Genomic DNA, 19,043 nt, shown 5'->3' with positions numbered 1-19,043 from the left:
TTTATAATTTAGTAACTTGCATTTTGATGTTATACGGTGCATTGATGTGGTTTTCAGTGTTATTTTGGTTTTACCACAATTCACCATATTATCTTGTCTCCAATAATAAGCCCAAATGTACATGTGCTAATGTAATACAAAACATATTTACTATTCGCAGGAGCAACCAATTTTTAATTATAAAGCTTAAATCATATTAGTGATAATTCATACATGACAGTCTCTATTACTTTTCATTTGATATGCCTACAAACTGGAATGAAACATAAAAAAAAGGGCAAGTTCACAAACGACTGTGGAAATTAAATTTTCCAGGCTTCCAGAAATATTATTTTTTATTTTGAGACTTCATTTCTTTAGTAATCAGTCCAGTTATCTTACTTTTTGTGACTTTTCTGACCTGTAGTCACACTGATTCTGGAGGAACCGTGTTTAATTTCTGGGAACATCATTATAACAGGCAATGCTGGGATAGTTAGGGATTTCTCATTTTATTCAATTAAGGAATTTGGTTATTTGTAAGAATCATGGCAATAAATATTTGTTTAAATGCAGGCAGAACATGAGAATGACCAGTCTACCGAGAGAATACAGTTTTGCATGAAACAAATGGATACCCAAGTGTATTCAAAGTGGTGAAGTCAAACTTGTTTCAAATAAGTCTAACAAAAGCAGCTAATTTTTGCCTTCTTAATCAGTTTCGTTCTGTAATTCCAAAGTCCCACTGGCTTAGATGATATGTACATGTAGTAAGCGGTATGTTGTACGACCACCGAGTAATATTGTTGAAAATTAAGTTCCTTCAAACAAAGGTTGCAAAGTGATAAAACGCAGTGTTTAGTGTGCCTAAATGCTAGAAAACTTGCCACACACCCTTATTTCCCAAATGCAAAAAATGCTGGTAAAACCCTGCTGGGAATTAACCTACATTGTCTTGGTGGAGGGAATGAGTAGCATTAGCACGGCACCACAGTAGTATTAACTATGGGCACCACATCAGGTAATGCGTGGCACGCAGTAAACGTGTAAGAGGGAGAACATATACATACATGTATGAAAAATAATTACGATGTGTCGCAGATTTCATACTCTTGGATATGATCTCTCACAGTGACACTGCAAATGTTGTCAACCATTGAAGCGATACAAAGATTATCTAACCAACATCAAAATTTTATTTATTTCATACAAAACTCTACTTTATATATACAGTGTAAACTCTATATAACGACAATTAACGGACTGAGCATTTTTCGGCGTTATAGAGAGTGGTCGTTAAATGGAGAGAAATAAAAGATATAATTTTACTTTTCTATAATAATATGTATTTACTAATATAGTACACATTTTACACATGAACATTAAGGGCTCGGTTCAAGGTCACGGTTGTGATTCTGTCCCGCTGGAGAGCGCTAGTAGTCACGATCAGTTGAACACTTGTTATCACAGACATATATTCTTCCCGGGGCGCCGCTGTCATCCGGGTAGAAGCGGGGGGGACACGATAATTACAACGCGGTGTTGCCAAGCGTTATCTGACATGTGACGCTCGCACCAAGGGCTATGGGCTACCGAAGACAGGCGGTACCGCGGTCGCTCTGCTAGCTATCCGAGGGCAGCTAGGCAGTGCCTTCTGCTTCCGAATGGGCCCCAATTGGCGGCGTGTGCTATTTGCTTGCTGGTTTAACCATGGATATATTGAATAGCAGTCCGTGGACCATTTGGCCGGCTGGTGGGAAAGGCAGTCTGGTACGATTAAGGAAAAGTTAAATAGAATATTACCTACAAAATTATATTCAAATAAAAAAAAACACAGAACTAAGGGCAAAATCCTAATACAGTGATTCAAGAATTAAAACAGAATTATTTTTTTTGTGTATTCTCAGTTTAAAGTTATTTCCATAAAGGACATATATAAATATATTTATTTCAATGGTTTCGATTTTGGCAAACAATATTTTAATAAGTTAACGTAACTTTTTTTAGTTGCCTGATATCATCCCATCGGTTTTACAATTGTCTAAATATTTGATACATTCAGGAAAATACGTACCGTTTGTTTGTTTTGAAATGTTACTATATTTATATAAATTTGAAATTGTACCGTATTAAACTAACACTGGATTGAAAATAATATGTTGTGTGACAAACAGAAATTCTTCAGTGGAATATATACTAATCCAGGCTAATAATTTTTACCAATAAAAAATTTATATCTTTGAGGCCTATTGACTCGCGTTTTGATTAGGCTGGGATAATATGTTACAAAACGCAATCAGAATTAATAATAAATAAACGACATTTTAGCATTTTTTTTCTACAGTTTATTTTCATCTCGTGGTTACGGGTTATAAATGTCCAGAACATTTAATGCAATACTTTACTTGACCCAATATTTTTCACCCAAGATATATGTAGCCCGCGATTGCCTTGAGATCCTTACAATCTGGAGCCTCGGCTTATAACTTAAATTGGACACAAAAATATTTCCTTCATTGCTGCGATGAACCTCCCCGTTTTTCACAGTCATTCGAAAGGAAACTTGACATTTGACTACTGTAAACGTATACACTGCTTTATATTAACATAATTCCATGTAAAAAATTTAGTATTTATCGAAATAATTTAGGCATTAAATAAATAACGCCCAAAAGCACCTCCTGTACTTTGAACCTCCGGAAAAAAACGAATTCTACTCATTGAAAACAGAGACTTTACCACTCGCATCGGAACTACACATGCAGGTTTTATTTAATTCCAATAAATGATTGATATGAACTTAACCACACAATGTTATGATTTATTTTCATTACCTACTTTCATTTTCTTACTGAATGAATATGACTGAATTATGCACAAATAATCAAATACCGAAGTGTCACGTTCACCCGACCTTTTCTTATCCAACATTTCGTATTATCCGACATCTCAAAAATAAAAAATAAACTATTCTATCGGAAACATAAACGACAATTTGTGTCATAATAATTTTTGTTGATCCCGACTCTAGGTACTGCAACTTATTATTCAGCCAGATATTTTTGTTATTTTTTTGGTTTTAAAAATGTTTATTAGGTTTGAAATGTTTAAAACATTAGCAAATTTTTACATTTATAATGTTTTTATTAGCAATTCCCTATTAATCCGACATTTTAACTATCCGACTTTCTGCTGACCGGTTTATGGCGGATAAGCGAGACACTACTGTACGACAACACCGGGACGGCCTCCACCGGACCGCGGGTTGACTGGGTGATGTAGGCGCCAGCAGTGCTGCTCTAGGGGCTAAGGTGAGCTGAGCGAGCAGGGGGCCGAGGGGGTGGACATGCCTCAGCCTCTGTGCATAGCCGGAGCTCTAGCGGCTTTTCCGATTGCGTATATGTCGCATCCATATCCACGCCCGTGGGGGCCCGGGGCGGCAGGGCCTTATGGCTAAGAGCGCCGGGTCAACAAAGAAAAGAGGGGAAACTCCTGAAAGGTCTATGTACGACCACACCAAAGATGTATAATGATTTTGTTATAGGTATTCGATGAAACTCAAGCAATATTTAGTTTCCCAGGTAAACTTGAAGAGTTACAAAGTAGATCGTGTTATATATATATATATATATATATATATATATATATATATATATATATATATATATATATATATATATATATATCCATGGTGTGATTTCGGTTTGTGATTATTTGAAGTATCACAATTGATTTGTCTACTGTTTATATCAAATATGATGTATTAATTACACTTAGCTTTATGCTAAGTAAAAAATTGGCATTCCAAACATATAAACGCTCGTCAGTGTTTTAATGTTACACAAATTTAGGTAAGTAAATATAAAGATTTACCGTGATAAATGTTTCAATTTTTCAAACATCATACATTTCACTGATTACAAAACATAAATTCAATCACAGAATTTGATTCAGTCTCATATTACAATAAATCCAGCTACAGCTTCCCTAAAAATAGAATAATTGTGGTAATAGTTTTAAGTTGTTTTCTAGGAGTTGTAAGAGGCCCGAATCGGTCTGCACTTCAGAGTCAAGATAAATCTTCTACCTGTGTCGCTGTAGTTACTTCGGGATCAGGAGGCTGGAAGTGGTGTCAGTATAAAAAATACAGGAAAATTCGTGAACACAATGCACAGTGATACAAATAAGGCCACAACTGTGATTAATAAATTACACAAGTACTGCAGTCTTCCTTACTTTACTCTCTAGTTTTGAGTTCATTTCAAAATCGTACTATATGGTAGGAACTCAATTAATAAACGTTACCCACTAATTTTGTGAAGCTACGTAGTAAATAATCAATATCCATGTTCTACTTGAGTAAGTCCCATAAAGAATACATTATTATCAGTTAAAAGTAATAGGAATTAAATATTCTAAAGACCATGACGAATTTCTTTTTTGAACTGAATGGTTCCTGCAGTGCACTGTCTTGTGTGCTTTTCTTGTTGGTTTAATAAATATGGCATTACATATGAGGGTCTGAATATCCCGTTTCCTTGTAAATTTATCCATGAGGAACTCTCAATTTGGCTGTTTTCAACAATGAGGTTTGGTAAATGCTCATTAAAATCTTCACAAACAGCCGAACTGTAAAATAAAAATAAGAATAAAATGTGCTTAACAATAATAAAATAAGAAATTAGTACAAATACATATTTTAACTAAATGTTGAATACATGACTATTGTTAAGAAAGCATGCTTATTACACAGTTATGATTTGGCATTTGATTCGGAAATATTGTTTTCAGACAAAGACGTGTTAATGATGCAAAATGGTCATATGTTAATGAAATGCATCGCTACAAAACCTCGATATTGTATAATCCTATCATCTTATTAAACGTTTTTAGGGCTTAAAAAACAAACTTTTTTAAAATGAATATTAGTTCTGATTTTACTTAAAGACTTTATTATTAATGAAATGCTCAGGATAACATGCTATATTTTGTTCTTGTGTTGAAAATGACAGAGGAGAATATTCTGTATGAAAACTAAAATTATTCATAAAATGTTTGTTCACATAGTAATTATCACTGGAGACAAGAATGATTCATTTAAGTGCATTTAAAGTAAATCTTAATCTCCGCATCGTAATAATGTAAGATGTAAACTAGCCCTATTATGTTAAAATTTTCCGTAGCAGGTTTCCTTTAAAAAAATTACTGAGATGTACATCTAAATAGCCTTAGTTAAATATTTATAATTGTTTAATTATTTCATATATTAAAAATAGCAAGACGAATAGTGGAACGATAATAATAATGTGGCTATCAGTCCTCGCGTATCTTTATATTATTACTTTTCTGTCGAGGTTTTCCCACTACTATGCCGAAACACACAAGACCTTAAAAATCACAGTGAAAACCTACAGCTATAACGAACATTTCTCTACTTCTTAAAAATAAAAGTAGCTATTTTGTAGTGTTTTTTTTCCTGTGTATAAAAAAATAATTAATAAGTTGTGGTTCCCAGATAAAAATGAAATAGCTTCACACGAATTCTTAATTCACACTTTTTTTCCAGCTCTATTTAATTCTATTTTAGCTTTTTAGCTAATTTCCTCAACTCTTTCATCTCTAATATGTATTGCAGTTGTATTTTGTATGCGCCGGCTTGAATATATGTTCTTTTTTGGGGGAAATAGTTATTTGCACTGATCTGACCTGAAGAATAAAATTTAGAATACATTTAGATTTTAAATGCTCAGGCACATTATAAAATGTTCATAAACTAATTCTATCAGTTAAATAGTTCGTTCATGTTTATCTTTTTCAAATACATGGTGAACAGCGTGCGCTGTGGATGTAAGAAACAACATTTATTATTTTATTTAACAGTCTGAAATAAAAGATGGAATTATTCAGTTTACCTATCTATTTACAATATTAAATGAGTTGTACAATTTAACTTGCTTTACATATCATTTAAATGTTCAGTATTTTGAATATATATTCATAAATTAAGAGGTAAAAAAAATCGCTGCTTCTAATAACTGTCCAAGCAATATCACAACTACTCATCCATCTAGTTGCTCACTCAATGATCCTCAGAAGAGCACTGTTCACCGTAGCTTAAATTGCTAACAGCTCGGCTGTAAGCAGACTATTACCAAGATAACGACTGGACATTGAGTCAGAAGTTCTTTGATGTGGTAATGCACAACATCGTGAAAATTCGCCCGCTAAGAATTTTGGCGCAAATTATACTGAAGATTATGGGAGAAAAGAAACGTAATTGCAGTTACTATGTGACCACTTCACTACATAAACCTAAATGTAATTTTTATATATATATATATATATATATATATATATATATATATATATATATATATATATATATATATATATATTCCAGCCTCATGAACCATCTAAATTAATTTACAATTAATTTTGTTTAACATAGGCCTAATCAATGGCTACCATAACAAAATTATTTTCAAGGGCCTGTCGAATTACTACAATTTCGTAAATATAGTTTGTAAAGAAAAATAATTTTTTCCTGTTGTTCAAATCAAATACAACCATGTTATAAAAAGAGCAACATAATAACATTGTGCGTATTATAATTGTAGTAATTGGCATGATGATAGTATTACATTCTCTTGTAAGTAAGAAATTTTTTAACTGATAACAATGTATTAATATCCTTCTTAGTAATATTCATTTTAAAACATCCAATATTTCAACGCCATTAATTTCAGCACTCACTAGTTTTAAAAACTTTGATACCTTATTTTATTTTACAGGTTCCCGTGTGCCGGCGGGTTTGTTAGGGCTCGGCGTATCAACTACCTAATCTTAGGAACACTAATGCCTAAATTTATTGGCCAATAAATGCAAGACAATGGCCGCGAAAGCCGGCGGAATCTTTATTACTTATACCTAAAGTTTATTTCAAAATCTCTGATCCAGGTTTAGACGTCCATAGGTTTTTTGATAGTTTAAATAGTTTCATCGCATTTTATGCAGTAATTAAGCTTAGATAGTTTCTTGTGAAATTGTTGCTTTTCAACGCTCGCTCTTTACGTCTGCCAGTCCGGGGCGGATGGACAAATAAATTATATTAAAAAAATTATACAATTTTAACTAAATTCATGGCACACCCGACATTCTGATCCAAATTACTTCCAAAGGTACATAGCGACTTCAGCTATGGTCACCTGAAATAATACTGGGGAATATCGCATAGAGTGGTCATTTCATGTTGCACATTTAAACTGTATTGCTTGCAATCTTTTAAAAAGGCTTGCTGAATTTATAGGCAGGCAAAATAATAAAACTTTAAAATGTGTATTGTTTTTCTTGTAAGGCTGCATGTACCAAACACAACCTATAAGGCCAATAAAAACATTTTACGAATGAAATATATATTCATTTCCCGCTGGAAACCTTAAGCTCTAAGCCGGTTGTTCACTACAGAATTATATACTGTACTGACTGTGTTGATTTCAAAAGCACACTCTAGCCGTAAAACCCATAAAAATCATATGGACGAGTGGCCGCTATGCGCGTTAGAAGTGATGTATCAATATATGTAAGTGATAGGGGAATAATAATGTCTACGAATGTGTGGATTGTGTGCAAGTATGCAAGTGAGAAAGTAGACAAATGCGCAAGTATTCAATTAAGCGAGTGTGCTATAATGCAAAAATTTAATTCAGCACCTCACTCCTGAGCCCCGTTCCCCTATCCTCCTTCGAGCACGACACTGCTGATAGTTACCCTGTAAGCGTTACGCTTTTGTTATGCTGATTACAACACCGCATCATCTTACTTTACCAGCTGTAAAAAAGTTACAATTAAATTTTATTAAAATAATTGTTGCATCATATAAATATATACCATTTACTTTGACGTTTAGATGCTAGAAGAAGCTTCATTCGATTTTTCATGGGCTTTCTACGGTGAGATAAAGGTCGCGAGATCTTGGAACACTTACGCCAATTTCTTCCCATGGCTGTAGCGTAGTAACTGGAGAATTGAACCGAGGAACAAAATCACTTGAAGTGCGGGTTTACTGTCGCGTGACAGCTGAAGATAAGGGGTGGGTGAGGGGGAGATAGGCGAAGTGGCAACTAGGCCGTTCCTTCTCTCATTCCACGCGGTCCTTATCTCTTGACCGCCGCCGGCGGAGCACGTCATATTACCAGCGTGCATTGCAGCCTATACATGAGGCACTTACACAATATACATTTAAAAAAATTCGTGTTGCTTGTATATTTAACCAGATACATTGCCAAAGCCAAGGACTTTTCGTGAGATTGAGATATGACCAACGTTGTTACGAGATGATTAGGGGGGTAGAACATACTGACTGATAATTGTGACAAAATTAAAACTTAATTTTACAATATCAAACTTAAAAACTTAAATTAAATTAAAATTGTTTTCGTAGAAACCTGTATGCTTATAATATCTACAATTTGGTGTTTGTTTTAGTTTTCTATTACAATAACTGATGGAATCGCGTGCATTTAAGTTTAACCTGTAAATCCCTATCCCGCCATTCGGCTAGCATGGGAGTGAACCGAGCCCTTAATATTCATACAAATAACAACAATTATTGCATATAGTTCGTTATCTTCGTCTGATGTTTTTTGCTGCTCCAATATTTTAATTGTATTTTCTTATGTATTTTACTGATATCTTGAGATACTGCAGGATCACCGTGATTATATAAAAACTAAAAAAGTATTGTTCTAATAGTTTCGCTGCATCAAGTGCTTAATAAAACTTTTTCGTCAATACACAAAGATTTTCGTTTACTCGCCATGTTTACAGTTTGAAAGTATGTAAGCAACTGCGATAATGATAACGTGTAACAAATTGACAAAAGTCTAGTGACCAAGGTAAACATGTGCAAGTTCGTCATACAAACATAAAAGACAAAATATCTTAGAATCTCCGGTACGTCAGTCGAAGTAAACACTTGCTAGATAATACAACAAAACAGCAAACAAAAGAACGTAAACAGCTGCAGTTCTTGACAACTTCGACAACTTAGAAAGTACTTCTGAATGATTTATAATGCCGTATTGTTGTTGTTAAATAGAGTGAGCGTGATGCTAATGCTATATAGAATGTATTATTGTATAGAAAACAAGTTAAACCAACCAAAGTCAAGCAATTTCAACGTTTTAAGGAGTTTGTCGTTACATCGAGTGACGTTATAAAGAGTTTACACTGTATATATAAAATAAAATAAAAATAATAATAACAATAATAATAGAAGGATTAATTTTATGTAACACATTTTTTGGGAGCAGCAAAAAAAGATACTTTTCAGCCTATTTCTTAAAATTTTACTGTTTGAAACCATAACTTATGGTTGCCCAAAAAATTATCTACTTATAATTAGATGAACTGTCACATTGTTGTTTCAGTTGAACAAAACTTTGATTCATTTCACCAGTACCAGAAATTAGTTCACTTTGCAGGATAATTCTATTCAGTTATTTTCAAGATTCCAACGCACAGCAAAATTCCTCAACACAACTTAGTTTAGTAACTGTTTGGCTGTGGGAATATAACTCCTTCAATATTACGTAGTTGACGACCAATCTGGTCACAATAGTTGTAATATTTTATACAACTATGAATTACCTGTCTAATAATTAATTAGAAATTTTCTATTAAGTTTTACTAATATTTTGTGAAGCTCAATGAAACTTAAGACAGTAGCTCACAAAGTTCTGAGACTCAACTAAACCTACCAAACAGCCGAGCTTGGATACCTCATTATCGCAAAAAACTATTCAGCCAATCAGTAGTGGCATTTAAAAATTGCATGAATTTTACAAACTTCTTAAATCCAACACATTAGTCATTTTCCAAGCAGAAAAATATGCCTTAAAATATTATGCCCAGAAATAAACATCTACGAGAAATATTAGATCTATAGCTTATTTAATTAATTTACAAATTTAAAATATAAGATTTTGCTAATTACAAAGCGTAATAATGGTTGCTAAGAAAATCTCGAAAATCAAAAATCAAAAACATATGTTGGCAGTTAGATAGATACATAAAAATTAAATTAAATTAATTCATAAGGATAAAACATGACAATAAAAGGAAGGAATTTTGAATTAATATTAAAACTAAACTGTGTATTCATTCTCCTACAGTCACATGACTTAAGGAAAAATGTAACTCATAACAGAATGCCTATAAGCCAGAGCTAGCACTCTCCTTAAAAGCATACTTAAAAAATTATAAATAACCTAACAGCAAATTAAAACACATTTAATAAACCTATATCTACTAATATCCTTCCATGCATATATTTATTACTATAAGCTATACTAGACTCTACCACTTTTCCTATAGGCATACATAATACTATAACAAAATTTAACAAGGACATTTTTATTCATCTCATGCATGCTTTTAATGCACATAAAGGAACATATCCTTAAATGCACTGTCCCGACACCTCTCCATCCAAGATGGCAGGGGATAGTTGGGGATGTTAAAGGCATTTCTTAGTGCGCCCTATGAAAGTCTTTAGTTCTTAGGTGCATCATGCCTCTCCATCCTAGATGACGTCTTTTTTAATTCGAGATAGTGGGTGGCTGTAGTGCATTAAAGGCTTTCCTTGTGCATTATGTGCAGTTAATGGAACAAGTCCTTAGGCACATCATGTCTCTCCATCCAATATGGTACTCTTCCAACAGCTTTCAAAATTTAAATTGACACACTTTACCAGATACATCATTTTTTAAATTTAAACATGGCACCCTATGGGAAATATATATATTTTTTAATTTAAATTCGGCACCCTATGGGAAATATATATATTTTTTTAATTTAAATTCGGCACCCTTTAGTACTTCAATGTGGCACCACCAGCTAGTACTATAGCCTGGCACACTCTAGTAGCAACAACTGCTACTAAAAATGGCAGAATGTGGCACCTTCTGGAAGCCTAAGTTGGAATTAAAGATGACGCCCTCTGTGAATCTATTTTTTAAATTTATATATAATGGTACCTACCATACATTATTAGTACCATACGACATAATTTGAAAGCATATATTTTTATTTATTTAATTATATCCCAACTGATTTGGTAGCCCAGTGGCCAAGATCTCTGCCTGCCAACTCAAAGATGCGTGCGCCCCTCAGTTTGGGCCCAATCTACCGCAATTGGATTTTTATTACTTAAAATAACACCAGCGCTCCTCACATCAGCAACACCTACCTTAACTAACTGTGAAGTCACCAGTAGACAGGAATAACACCACCACGTGGTCCAACAGCCTGTGTGGCTCCTCGCCACGTGGTATTTAAAGAGCAACAACCTGTTGCTATGTTTAAACACTGATCAATACCCCGCTACCCCCGTACCATAGGTACGTAATTGAACCAGTGACTAGCCCTACTCATCAAAATTCTGATGGCAAAGATAGATTCCCAGCTTCTAGTTAATTTATGTGGTAGTGTATTGACTTATTAATAGGGACAAGATTATACGGTGAATTGCAATAAAACCAAAACATCAACGAAAAGCATGTCAAACACCACATAACACTGAAATTCAAGTTAATACACCTCAAAGCACCAAAATGCAATTAAAATCATGAAACTAATCAGCATTTTCAATCAAAACTTAACTCTAATGACAAATACCTAATCTTTTAAATATTATATTCAATAAAAGTAATATATTTAGCATGATGTTTGTACCAAAATTAAATTAAAAAAATTGGAAAAAGGTTTACTCTTTGCAAATGTCATTAGTTAAACTCATTTTTTATTACAACCTTAGAACATTTTTCAAACACAGAAATATTTAACATATTTATTTTATTTGCTCTGAAAAGTTAAACGTCCTTATTACAAATCATTATATTGAAAAACTGCATCAATTATGAATCAAAATGACACTGTTTTGGAGAAAATAGTGACAGAACATTGAAGTTACTAAACAGATTTCATAAAAAATAAAAACAATAACATTGAAATCTTTGTTTTAAAAACATAATTGTCCTGAAAATAAAACCATAAAACGTTGTCTCTACTTATTAACAATACTGGTACCAAAGCAATACTTGTTCATAAGCAGAAGTGTTTAGAGCACTGACCTCGTAGGAGTACATGGATGCCTTGGTCTCCATATCCTGGACCTTTTCCACCAGCTCATTTATCTTGCCCTTGAAGTACCTCTTCACCTCCTCTTCCCGCGCCTCCACCTCCGCCCCCAGCACAGGCAACGGGCTGTCCAGTCGCCCCAGCTGACCAACAGCAAACACAACACACATCTAGCATTCACACACAACAACACTTTCAGTTTTCACACATTAACAGAATGGTTTGAAGCTTGCTAATCTGGTTCCCGCTGTTCCCACCACTCTCTATTTCAGCCACTGAGCTTCTCCCATTCAGATACATAGTCCCCGGTGGATTCCTGTTTTCTAGAGGGTTATATATCACGTTTGCACAATACTACAACCGTGCACATACAGTGTACAGCTGTATAGAAGCTTATTATAAATTATGGTGCGTTGTCTGGAGCATTGTTCCTTACGTTGGTTGAGTGTCTGCCTCTCACCAGTTCATGTATTACATGTAGGTTGGGGCGGGTGTTCCGATTGGTACTTGTGCACACAATATTGTATGTTCATGCATTTTCAAGTAATGTATTTTAAATTTTTGGTGCAAGTAGCTTATGGTATTATGAACGTAATTTATTGTTGAGCCGTTTTTCCTGAGCTACATTCCTGTTAGTGTATACCGTGTTTTATCACACATAATCGTTGCACATTTTATACAAAATTCAAATTTGAAAAGTAAAAAATTAGGGGTGCGACTTTTACGAAAATATATATTTTTTTTTAAGGTAAAGTTATTCCTAAAAAATTGGTTGTCTGTAAAGTCGGTTTACGGACGATAGTTTAACATGACAACGTCATAACAAAACATTGATGAAATGATTGCATACTTTTATGAATAAAATTGAATCATTTTTATTTTAATAATAAAAATAAATACTTGAAATTATACTAGTAATCAGATTTTTAAAATGCAAGAATAATTAACCTTTATTGCCGAAATTGTTGTTGTAATAAGCAATGAAAACCACATTAACTTTTCACTTCACTTTATAAACAGTCGACGAAACAGTTCACGTGTACATGATTTGTAATTAATTTTAAAAACTGGCGCGTTTAGCTAAAAAGTTTTAATATAATTATGAACAAGTTTTCATATAAATAAACTTCATATAAATAAACTATAATCAAATATCTAACATAACCTATTATTTCTGCACTCGCCGTGCCTGGTTCCCGTGATTGCGGATAGATATCGCATTTCATTCGGTTCGTGTCCGTCACTGTAGATAGCAACACGGTAGGGGAATAATATTATTTCGTTTTTATAACACAATTTTATAACAAATACGCATCCCAAATACACCAAACTTAATTATAATATGTTAAAATATTTTTTAAAACATTGTGCAAAAGATCCCGGGTGTAATTTGAATTATTATGTGTAACTGTAAAACACCATTGTTCGTTAAAAATATGTTATTCTTTGAGGAAGTAATTTTTTTTTAATTTTTCTATTTTTGGTATTATATATATTATATATTATATATTATATATTATATATTATATATATATATAAAAACATCTGAAACTATTATTTCTAATATGGCCTCGTGGCACGATTTTATAACAAATACGCATCCCAAAAACAACAAACTTATTTATAATGTGTTACAATTTTTTTTTAAACATTGTGCAAAAGATCCCGGGTGTAATTTGAATTATTATGTGTAACTGCAAAACATATTATTCGTTTAAAAACGTATTTGAATATTCAACATTACTTTTAAATAACCGTACCGATTGTGCTGAAAATCAGTGGAAGATCGTTAAATTACATAATATTAATGATTCACACAACAAAAATATGATTAAAAAGTCAAATTGATGGTTGTTCCAATCGAGTGGAAGAGAGATGCCACGCATGCGTACAATGAGCATAACAGGACACATCCGTAGTGGGACAATGTGCGTTACGGGACACTTTTTCGTGCGTGCAGCCGGCGTTCATCGATTTATTAGACGTTGTCACGTCAAAAAACCCATTCATGGAAAGTACGTTTATTTAAAAAGTGGAGTATATAAAAACACAACGAACAATATAATTAATAAGTCATGCAATGAAAACCTTTCTTCAACTTTAAATAGAAAAACTAAATCTGTGACCCCAATGAGAGCCTGAACTAACGCATAACTATCGCTGTAGTACACACCATGATGTACGGGCCATCAAATGTAGTTAACTCGGCACTTGACAGAGAGCGCGTGTTGCATGAATCGGCGAGATATCAATATTTGACTTCGTGTGCGCGCTCTATACGGGAAGCAACATAACCAAACATGAATGATGCCAAGTAGCGAATGCTACATTTTTATAAGCGCTACACCGCGGTGACGCAAACAGATAAAGGAAGAAAATTTACATATCAGAAATGTTCTTATTTCCGTTAATTAAATAAGTAAGTGGTAATGTCCGAATAAATATTAGATTTCAACTTTAAAATACATCGTATTATACAAAAAAAGATACCTACACAAAGCACTCGGAATCTAATAGTGGGTCAAAAACATCATGCGACGTTTGCAAGTGAGGTTTTTCTATCCAAATTATTATGCCCAAAAATATAGGTGCGATGATCATGCGCATGCGACATTATGTGCAGACTATGATTATGCGATAAAACAGGGTATTTAATTTACATCTTGTAACTTTTAGTTACATTGTTTATGCTTGTATAACTTTAAATTTGCATGTATCTCTTATTGACACTCGTGTGTTTAACTTCTTGTTCTCAATATTTATTGGCTTTATATGTATGGCTCTTATTGTAAGTCTTGGTACATTACAGCAACTCTGGTTCACCTTTTCATTGTTATTATATTTATAATGTGAGATTTGCATTGAATAAAAGGGGAAAAGAGTTAGTTACTTTTTTACGATTTGCTCTGTTTATTTTTGATTATTAACCACTAGTAGTCACTCTAATCCATATCAGAATGGATTCCACGTCTAATATCATGTGTTTTGCCAAGTGCCGATTGAGGGTTGTTCGGATCCTGGTTCTTAGCACCCTTCAATTTTTTCATAGTTATTTCCAACATTTACATGAATTTCTAACAATGAAAAAGTCTATAAATGTAGAACTAGCTGCAAATCCCAGCTCTGTTTCTACACTTACAGAAGGAGAATGGTGCTTGGCAGAGTCGTACGTTGCTCAATTACAGCCACTTCATTAAGCAACAACAGAAGTATGCTTGGATACCAAACCAACTCTCTCTATGGTTCTACCAATAGTTTTTGGACTAAAGTATATGAACAATAAGTTTATTAGAGAGAAACAAGGATCAACAGGTATTACATTTGCAAGAAATATTCAGAAAGCACTGGCTGGAACAACACAATTTCCTGAAAAATATTCTCAATAAAATCCAACCCACTTAATGTCGATGCTTCTAATCCTCGTTTAAAAACATAATTCTTCCAGAACATGAAAAGATAGTTGTAGACAAAAAAACCGCAGGATGAAGTAGAAGAATGTGTGAGGAGCACATTAAGGTCAAAACACACTGCAGGTAAAATGTTATTTGTAAATTTACTTTAAAGTACGTGTATATTAATATTTAAAAATTTAGGAAACAATTTAAATTGTGTTGCTTTCTTTCCAGATTGTGCTAGTGAATCTTCTGTAACATCCAGCAGTTTATGGGAAGCATTTGATGATGCAGTCCAAAACACAAAGATGAATGTGCCAGATTTCTATCTAGAAGTTAATTTGGCAAGACTACAAGTGGATGAATATCTTGCAGAAAAAACAATTTCAAGAAATATAGACCCATGGAAGTGGTGGAAAGAAAATATAACACGATTTCCTGCTTTCAGAAAAGTTGTTCGGAAATAGTTACCTATTCCAGCAACTAGTGCTGCAAGCGAACGTGCTTTCTCTCAAGCAGGGAATGTAGTTACCGCTACAAGAACTCTTTAACAAAAGAACACGTAGAAGATTTTGTGTTCTTGCACGAGAACTTGTAGATAAGCATACATGTATTCTTATAAATGTTAATTCTTAACACGGGAAGTTAATAGGTGGCTAGTAATACGATACGTAATTCATTTAAATGCAACCATTCTAGTATAAAGTAAAACTATGTACTAGGGTTGTTACCGATGCATCGGCAAGAGATCGGAACCGGCGGATTTCAGGTAAATCACCTATTCTCAAATAATCGAAAAACGACTGATTTATTCCGATTCCGATTGTAATAATTTATAGATTTATACTTTATACAGATAATTTTTTAATTAAAGTTCAGTACATACTTCACTACAATACCCAGATTTATATTAACGGAAACACTCAAATAATTACCAAAACCTCATATAAGGCCGAACGATGTTATTTTTTCCAGTGGTAAAAACCTGTACTGCAATGATCACGTATAATTAATAACACTAAAAAATAATACAAAAAAATATTTCATTTTAAATAAAAACTAATTTCACGAATTTCACGCATGTTAATCTGTCGTTTCTTGCGTGCAATTAAGGTTAATTCTACTACAGGTTAGGAAGAAAACGGATTGTCTAATGGGCAAGTTTGGAACGGGAAAAAATTCTGTCGCTAGGTGCGCTGGCATAGCAGCAGTATATCTTGTTTACTTTTTTTATTTTGAAAAAAAAAAAATAAAGAGCCCGGTTATGGTGGTGAGAATGGGAGGTAAACGCGACGGTAAGTCAAATACGTTAATTTGTTTGGTATTTAGTTGAATGCGTTTTGATTGCGGCAATTTTAATGAACAATTTTTCCATTAAGAATAAATAAATTCTAAAACTTTTTTTGTTGCTTTTGCGTAAGTGAAAAAAATTATTAGTTTAACGGTAATTTCTTGCAGATGTGTTGGTACTATGTTTTTTTTTATGCAATGTTAAGGTTAATTCTACTACAATATAAAATTTTCGCTTTTCTTATTCTGAATTTAATTTGAACTGACAAGTTATACACAAATTACTCTTTCACTTTGAAATTAATATGCAAGAGACCGCCATGAAAGCATTAAAACAAATGAATGTGGTGCTTGGATCGAACAACACTGCTATCTAGCGGCGAAATCATTTAGTGTGCCAAACTTATAACATTGATCTTCCTAACATAAACAATTCACGTCAATATTATATAGAAAGCTTCAATGTGAGGTGCTGTTTGAATGTTTGATTAATGTTTGATTATAATTAGTAAATGTGATGGCAAAGAGTATTGTTTTGAATTATTTTTCCGTTAAAACAACCGACGAGTCGATCGCGATTTGTAATTCGTGCAAATGTTGTATTAAGTGAGATGGAAAAAACAAATGAACATTCAGTACCACAAATCTTCAAAATCACTTGCGAATGAAACATGACATTGTCATTGTTAAAAACTGTGTTGTGTCACACACTAATCTTATATCAAGTTCACAAAGTGAAGATTATCCTGGCATCCCCAGTTTCAGTGCTGGTAGTAGTGCACAAATATCATTTTCCCTTTCATCTTCAAGTTCCACTGTAACTTCAGCTCCAGGAATACATTTACAGAAAGAAGTAGTAAAAACTGCTTCAGCTTCATCACCTGGAGTTCTAAGGCAACCAACATTGATGGCCATCATAAACAAAACAAAGACGTTTGGCAGTGATGATCCCAGGAGTAAGGCAATAACCAAAAAAATATCAGAAATGGTCTGCACTGACAGTCAACCATTTTCTGTTGTTGAAGATATCGGTTTTCGCAGATTAATTTCCCATCTAGAGCCAAGATACCATATGGTAACAAGGCAGCATCTGGCCAATACTGTGATACCAGTTATGTATGAGAAATTTAAGTGTCAAGTCATGAATGAATTAGCAAGTGCAGAAAACATTGCAGTAACTAGTGACATTTGGACAAATGTCCGAGGACAAGACTACCTTAATGATACAGCTCATTTCATTAAAGAAGACTGGGCACTCACAGAACTGGCTCTGGAGGTGATTCTTTTCGAAGGTGCTTCACATACTGCGGCATTGGTTGTAGAAAACTGGGAAACTGTGGTTTATAAGTCGGGGCTCTTCAACAAAATAGTTGCCATAGTAAAGGATGGTGCTGCGAATATGAAGTTGGCCCTTTCATCAACACATTCACCTGCTAAGGGTTTAACATGCAACATACATACACTTCAACTTGTATTGAAAGACAGCTGTTTCATCAAGAGTTCTGTCTCGAACCTTGTGTCAAATTGCAAAAAAAATAGTAACCCACTGTACCGATACACGGCCCACATATAAATATATATTGTCAATAGAGCTTATTTAATTAAATATAAACTGTGTTTGAAGGGACTTAGTCAACAATGGTCCGCGGCAGTAGTAAATATTCGACTTTCGAAGTGCCAGTGTGACGGCGCATGCGCGCCAGCGCCAGGAGAATTAGCGGCAATCGGCAACCGACTGAACTTAAAAATGAGCCAATAGGAGAGGCCGCTGGGGACGCTCGGCGGAAGTATAAAAGAGCCTCCTGGCGATTTCTCGGGGAGTCGGTCCGCTGCACTGAGTCGGAGCACGTATCGCTCCGCTTAAGAAATTTTCGCTACCCGCGATTCCGGGCTGCGGAATCGCGATTTGAAGTTGAACGTTCGGTATTATCAACATTTGGGACGGTAATTATCGAATTCATCAACGCGTCCGCGGTCCGGGAAACGACTTCGCGCGCGCCGGAACTTCGCCTGTGTGAGTGCTCTGGTGACTAAAAGTGTGGGGTGCCTACTGGTGCATCTCAACGCACTTCCTGGGACAGCCATCACGCAGTCTGGAGACCGTGGAGCCAGCGCAGCATTCTCAAGGTAAGGCGCGGTCGCCTTGAGTCGGCGCCAGCGCATTGTTGGACTGCAAACTCCCCTCATCTTGCGCGGTGATCCCTGCTACGAGACGTTATCGCAGAGACTGTGCCTCCTAATAGT

The 19,043-nt window shown here is 34.3% G+C and overlaps 1 protein-coding gene across 1 annotated transcript in view; it reads right to left on the bottom strand.

Moving 5' to 3' along the window:
* The window catches only part of LOC134531019 (protein phosphatase 1 regulatory subunit 21), a 124,689-nt gene that overhangs the window by 22,549 nt on the left and 83,097 nt on the right, over nt 1–19,043 (bottom strand). Inside the window, exon 15 of the mRNA XM_063366461.1 lies at nt 12,111–12,260. Within this exon, the coding sequence (XP_063222531.1) occupies nt 12,111–12,260 (150 nt within the window). The remainder of the gene's footprint in view (nt 1–12,110; nt 12,261–19,043) is intronic.

Source organism: Bacillus rossius, chromosome 3, assembly GCF_032445375.1.
Source record: "Bacillus rossius redtenbacheri isolate Brsri chromosome 3, Brsri_v3, whole genome shotgun sequence".
Classification (NCBI taxonomy): domain Eukaryota; kingdom Metazoa; phylum Arthropoda; class Insecta; order Phasmatodea; family Bacillidae; genus Bacillus; species Bacillus rossius.
Note: the sequence above shows the minus strand (reverse complement) of the source record. Positions and strands in the feature narration are given on the sequence as shown.